The following is a 6,423-nucleotide window of genomic DNA, read 5'->3' as shown; positions in this document are numbered from 1 at the left end:
AGCTCCAGGTCAGAGTCTGATCACTTAATTCCCTGTGAGTGGAGAGCGGCTGCAAAGACTGGGGTCCCCTGTCCCCCTCTCCTCTTTCTTCCCAAGGAGGCGCCCAGCGTGGGTGAGGTCCTACCTGGAGCGCCCAGCTTGTCCAGGCTCGTCCTGCGGGGGCTGGGTGCCTTGCCTCCCTTCCCTTTACTTGCTCTTCTGTGTTTGGGCTGTCTCCACCTTGGACCCCGCCCAAGACTGCACCCCTGGCTCTCCAGTGGACCGAACAGAGAGGTGCTTGTCAGCGGCCAGAGGCAGGTGTGGTAGGAGACAAATGCCTGCAGGTCACATATTGGGAAACTGTGGCGTTTGTGGAAGCACTCTTGGCTGGGTGAGTGTGGTTTGCGAACATGCTTTATGTTTTGACTTTTTCTCCTCTTGGCCTCAGGCATGGGACTGAAAGACAGCTGAGAGGTTTTTTTTTTCTTCTTTTTCTCGTTTATATGTTCAGGGAGAGGGGGAGAAGAGAAAAGCCCCAAGAACAGGTGGAGGAGATCCTGTTGCAGTAAGATCCAGGATTCCTGAGAAAATCCATTCAAACCTCCTCTGCTTTCTAGGCTCCACTTGGGGCGTGACTACGTCGTCCAATGAGAATAGTAAATTTCTTCTAGGCACCAATCCTGGAGGCCGCTCCTGTTGCTAGGCTCCCAGAAAGCAGGATTTGAACGTCTTGGGGAAGCGGAGCTAGAGAGTGGTGGGATCCGAAGGAGGCGGGGCCAGAGCCAACGCTTGTTGCTATGGGACGCGGCGCCTCGCTCCGGAGAGGCTCCACGGAGCTTGCGCAGTGTCGACGCGAGCGCCGGCGCGCCGCGGTTTGAAAGGCCCGAGCCCCGCGCGCATGCGCACTTCAGCCCGCGCGGGGTGCTCGCCCAGCCGGCCCCCCAGGCCAGGACCCTTCTTCATTCCTCCGTGCCGCCGAAGCCCAAGACGTTGACATGCCGGAGATCCGCCTCCGACACGTCGTGTCCTGCAGCAGCCAGGACTCGGTGAGGGACTGGCTCGGGGGAGGCCGGAAGACGTGGAGGGATTAATGCAGGGGGCCCCTCCAGAACTTTTGGCGTCTAAAAGGGAACTTCAAGGAAGTCCAAGGAGGGTGATGGGGGCAGGATTTCCAGAGGCCATAAATAGATTATGGGAGAGATGTGGAATTAGGAAATGTCGTGGCATTTCTGTGGAACTTCGGGAGAGAAAGGAGGAACGGGGGAGCCCATAACTTCCAGGGGAAAGTGTGTGTGTGTGTGTGTGTGTGTGTGTGTGTGTGTGTGTGTGTGTGTGTTTAACTCGAGGTAAGGTGGGCAGGGGCTGTCCGGGGAACTCAAATTCGGGCGATCGTAGAGGGCTTGGAAGGACTCAAAGAAATACTTTGAGAACTGGGGATCTGTCCCCTTATCTCTGTCCTAACGTTCTCTTCTCCCTGCTCTTTTCTTCAGACCCACTGTGCAGAAAACCTTCTCAAGGCGGACACTTACCGAAAATGGCGGGCAGCCAAAGCAGGCGAGAAGACCATCTCTGTGGTCCTGCAGGTGATCCTGCCCTCCCCTACCTCCTTACTGAGGGTGTAGAATCTCAGGGGCCAGATTCTGCGGAGCCAGTTGGCAGTGGGTTGAGTTCCTTTCCCTTCTGAGTCTCAGTGTCTTCAGCGGGAACAGAATGAGTCATCACCATGTATCCTGCCTCTTAAAACCAGTGGACTTAGGGCTGGAAGTTGTCCAGGAAGGTTATCTAAGCAAATAACCTCATTTGCTTGTTTATATATTTACTTATATGTTGTGGTATTGGGGATCGAACACAGGTGTGTTCTACCCCTGAGCTACATACCGATCCCTATTTTATTATTTTTTTTTAATTTTGAAACAGAGTCTCACTAAGTTGTGAAGGGCCTAAGTTGCTGAGGCTTGCCTCAGTGTTTGGTACTAGGGATTATGGGCATACACCACCATGCCCAGCTCCGACTTCATTAAACTGAAGCATAGGGAGGGGAAAGGAAGTGTGCAGTCTAAGCTTCCATTTCTGGAATGCTGGTTGGGTTCTGCTTCAGAATGATTTTTGTATGTTTTCACTGATTTTACACTACAGCCTTGTGCATTTGAAGGGAGACAAACAGAAAAGGTTTTTTTTTTTTTTTTTTTTTTTTACCTGAAATGGTTATAGAATTTCAAACAGGTTTATTCCTGTCAGAGATAAGAAACTGGTGGGAGAAGAGAAATAAATGGGATTTGAGCCTTTTGTCAAGTGGTGGCCTGGGTATATTATTGTTGTTGTTATTATTATTATTATTATTATTATTATTATTATTATAGTGTGTGTGTGTGTGTGTGGTACTGGGGGTAGAACTCGGGGGCTTTCTACCTCTGGGCTATACTCCTAAACCTATTTTCTATTTTATTTGGAAACAGGCTCTCACTAAGTTGCCAAGAGCCTCGCTAAGTAGCTGAGGCTGGCTTCGAACCCATGCGATCCTCCTGTCTCAGCCTCCCAAGCACGCGGATGACAAGTGTGCGCCACCACGCCCGGCTTGCTAGGGCCATTTTAACTGCTAATAAATGACAGTGCTAAGACTTGAGATCACAATTGAGTATTGGTGCTTTTAACTACTTTGTTATTTTGCTTTGTGTTCACACACTGGCTTTTGTGTGTGTGTGTGTTTGGTACTAGGGATTGAATGCAGGGCCTAGTGCATGAAAAGTAGGTGCTGTGCCACTGAGCTGCACTCTCCAGCCTCACACACTAGCTTTTTTGATGTTCGCCACATTCCTTAGTTCTAAATGGAGGAGTGTTTGAGGAGGATATTAGTGGGAGCAAGGTGTACATAATTGTGTCTGATATTGAACATATCCTTTTTTTTTTTTTTCTGTAACACTGGAGATTGAACCTAGGGGCTCAGGCTCTATCTCCGAGTTATAGCCCTATCTCTTTTATTTTGAAACAGAATCTCACTAAGGTACCACACCTGCTAGCTTTTCCTATGATCTTCCTATCTTAGCCTTCCAACTACTGAGAATATATATATATATATATATATATATATATATATATATATATATATATGCATGCATGCCACTGGGCTCAGCTTTGAGCATATACTTGGTCTCTTTCTTGCTCAGTAGTTCACAAAAAGTTCTGGGTCAGAGAGCCTTTTAAGAAGGTAAAAGCTAGCTGGGCATAGTGGTGCACATTTGTAATCCCAGCATTTTCGAGACTGAGACAAGGAGGATTGTGGTTCTTGGACAGCCTCAGCTATTTAGTGAGGCCATTTGCAATTCAGTGAGACCCTGTTTCAAAATAAAGAATAAAAAAATAGGCCTGGGGGTGTAGCTTGGAGGTAGAATGCCAAAAGAAAAAAAAAAGAAGATAGAAGCTCAGCTGAGGATTCTCTTCCCTGGAAAAATACACAGAACCACAAAATTTTAGGCGTTTAAGCATCTTCTAAGTCCCTAACATAATAATAACAGCAGCAGCAGCTAAGGGCACTCTACCACTGAGCTACAACCCCAGCTCTTTTGTTTTCTTTTCCCTGTGGTACTGGGAATGGAACCCAGAGGCAGTCTACCTCCGAGCTACACCCCCAGCCCTATTTTTTATTCTTTTTTTTTTTTTTTTTTTTTTTTTTGCGGTACTAGGGATGGAACCCAGGGGCATTCAACCTCTGAGTTACACTCCCTGCCCTATTTTTTATTCTTTATTTTGAAACCGGGTCTCGCTGAGTTGCAGAGGGCCTCACTAAGTAGCTGAGGCTGTCAGTGAACCTCAGTCCTCCTGTCTCAGCCGCCCAAATGCTAGGATTACAAGTGTGTACCACTGTGCCTGGCTTCTCCAGCCCTTTTTACTTTTATTTTGAAATAGTTTCTCACTGAGTTACCCAGGCTGGCCTCGAACTTGTAATCTTCCTGCCTCAGCTTCCCAAGTAGCTAAAATTACAGGTGTACATCACCACGGCCAGCCTTGTGTGGTTTAATTCATTGAATCCTCATAAAAATCCCATGACCAAGGGTCTGTTGTTATTCCCATTTTATAGATGAGTAAACCAAGGCCCAGAGAAATTATGTAACTTGCCTGAGAGCGAGTCTTTTAAATTGTGGGAGATCCAGGTTGCTGACGATTTAATTTGGGGTCCTGGATTCAAATCTTATTCACTCTGTGACCTCAGGCACATTTTTTTTATTTCTCTAAACTTGTTCTCTCATCTGTGCATTGGGAAGAATGACATCCAAGCCCAGGGTGGTTGTGAAAATTCAGTGACATAATGTCTGCAGAAGTGCTCTGTCAACATGTAGGTGTTTGTATAAAGGGAGGGATTTGTGATTTTATTATGGGGTGATGATTCTGCTGAGCTCCCTTACGATCAGGTGACCCCAGGGAAATGGCATTCAGGTCTGTGAGCCCAGCTGCAGTGGGAGCAGAGAGACTGGAGGCATAAGAGACAAGACCTAGGGAGGCACAGGATTCAGTGGCCTGGGAGAGGCTGAGGGGTTATTGTAGCTATCACCAAAGTGGGAAACCCAGAATGGGAGCAGCCTGGTAAAGGTGATGTATTTAGGTTGGGATGTCCAGCTTTGATGTAACCTGGGGAAGTAGGGATCAGATGTGAAGCCAGAGACAGGTGTACAAGTTGTCATCACAGAGACAGGACCATACACTTGGGAGGAGGTGGATTCGTTTGTTCATTCATCCACTCATTTATTCCACAGCTATTCATTAAGTGTCTTCTACAGGCTGTGTTATCCTACAGCTGTTTACTAAATGTCTTCTATAAGCTAAGCACTGTGTTAGCCACTGGACCTGTATAGCAGTGGCAAGCACAAAACAAAACAAAAATAACAACAACAAAAATAAGCCTCCGTGCAGCTTTCGTGTTGGTAGCAAAAGATGGAAAACAAGTCAATAGTAGCACCTGCCAGGCACGGTGGCACACACTTGTAATCCCAGTACTTGGGAGGCTGAGTCAGGGGGATTGGAAGCGTGAGGCCTGTCTCAGAACCGTAGCTAGACTCTCAGCTGCCTAGTAAGGCCCTATTTCAAAACAAAAAATAAAAAGGGCAGGAGGAGGAGTTCAGAGATAGACTGCCCTTGGCTTCAGTCCTCAGTACCAACAATGAGAAAAAAGCAGAACCCATGTCAAGTGATGAAATTAAATAATTACGGGAAATGGGAGTGCCTAGCTGTGGAGGGGTGGTGGCCAGAGGTTTTTATTTAAATAGGGCCAAGGAAAGCTACCCTGAGAAGGTGGCTTGAGCAAAGTGAGCTGTGCGTACATATGGGGAGGAGACAGATCCTCGAGCAAGGAGGCCAGTGTGGCAGGAGTGGGCTTATCCAGGGTGAGTAAGGCAGGACAGGCAGAGGGTGGGAGCGCCCCAGACACTCAGAGCTCGGAAAGCCACTGTAAGGATTTGAGCTTTTATTCTGGGTGAGGTGGGAGCCGCTGGAGGCCCGAGCAGAGAAGGGGCAGGATCTCACTTAGGTCTCCACAGGACCCCATGTCGAGAACACGCGTCAGGGACCATGCACCACAGCAGTTGTTGGCGTGTTCCATGGCAGAGACCATTGGGGAAATTGATGCATATGGTTGTTGCCAATATCCAGGCTAACTCCAAAATTCACGCAGTGCTAATTCTTGCTAATTCTGTTTTTTTTTTTTTGTTTTTTTTTTTAACTAGTGCTTAAACCCAAGGACATTCTACCTCTGAACAAGTTGTTGAGGGCCTTGCTAAGTTGTTGAGGCTGACCTGTAGCCTGCAATCCTCCTATCTGAGTCTCCCATGTATTGGGACTATAGGCATGAGCCACTGCACTCAGCACCTATTTTTTTATTTTCTCTTCTTTCTTTTCTTTTCTCTCTTTTCTCCTTCCTTCCTTCCTTCCTTCTTTCCTTCCTTCCTTCCTTCCTTCCTTCCTTCCTTCCTTCCTTCCTTCTTTCCTGGGGATTAAACCCAGAGGCATTCTGCCTCCCAGAAATAACCCCGGCCCTATTTAATTTTAATCTTGTGTGTATGTGTGTGGTGCTGAGGATGGAACCCAAAGTTCATTCTACCCCCAGCCCTATTTTTTTTGTGGTACTGGAAATGGAACCCAGGGGCATTCTACCTCCGAGCTACACCCCCAGCCCTATTTTTTTTATTCTTTATTTTGAAACAGGGTCTCACTGAGTTGCAAAGGGCCTCACTAAGTAGTAGCTGAGGTTGTCCTCGAACTGCGACCCTCCTGTCTAAGTCTTCCAAATGCTGGGATTACAAGCATGCACCACCATACCTGGCTACCCCCAGCCCTATTTTATCTTTTATTTGGAAACAAGGCCTCACAAAGTTGCCGAGAGCCTCAGTAAGTTGCTGAGGCTAGCTTTGAACCTGTGAACTACCTGTCTCAGCCTCCCAAGTATTGAAATTACAG

The 6,423-nt window shown here is 47.4% G+C and overlaps 1 protein-coding gene across 8 annotated transcripts in view; it reads left to right on the top strand.

Moving 5' to 3' along the window:
• Positions 1-974: 974 nt before the first annotated feature.
• The window catches only part of XRCC1 (X-ray repair cross complementing 1), a gene marked incomplete at both ends in the record, with an annotated part of 30,995 nt that continues 25,546 nt past the window's right edge, over positions 975-6,423 (top strand). For all 8 annotated transcript variants that reach the window (XM_080702359.1, XM_080702360.1, XM_080702363.1 and 5 more), the window contains 2 exons: positions 975-1,025; positions 1,470-1,562. In XM_080702359.1, coding sequence (XP_080558485.1) covers positions 975-1,025; positions 1,470-1,562 — 144 coding nt within the window. The remainder of the gene's footprint in view (positions 1,026-1,469; positions 1,563-6,423) is intronic.

This window comes from Muscardinus avellanarius, assembly GCF_963383645.1.
Source record: "Muscardinus avellanarius genome assembly, chromosome: 10".
NCBI classification, from domain to species: domain Eukaryota; kingdom Metazoa; phylum Chordata; class Mammalia; order Rodentia; family Gliridae; genus Muscardinus; species Muscardinus avellanarius.
This window is presented reverse-complemented; position numbering and strand designations above follow the sequence as displayed.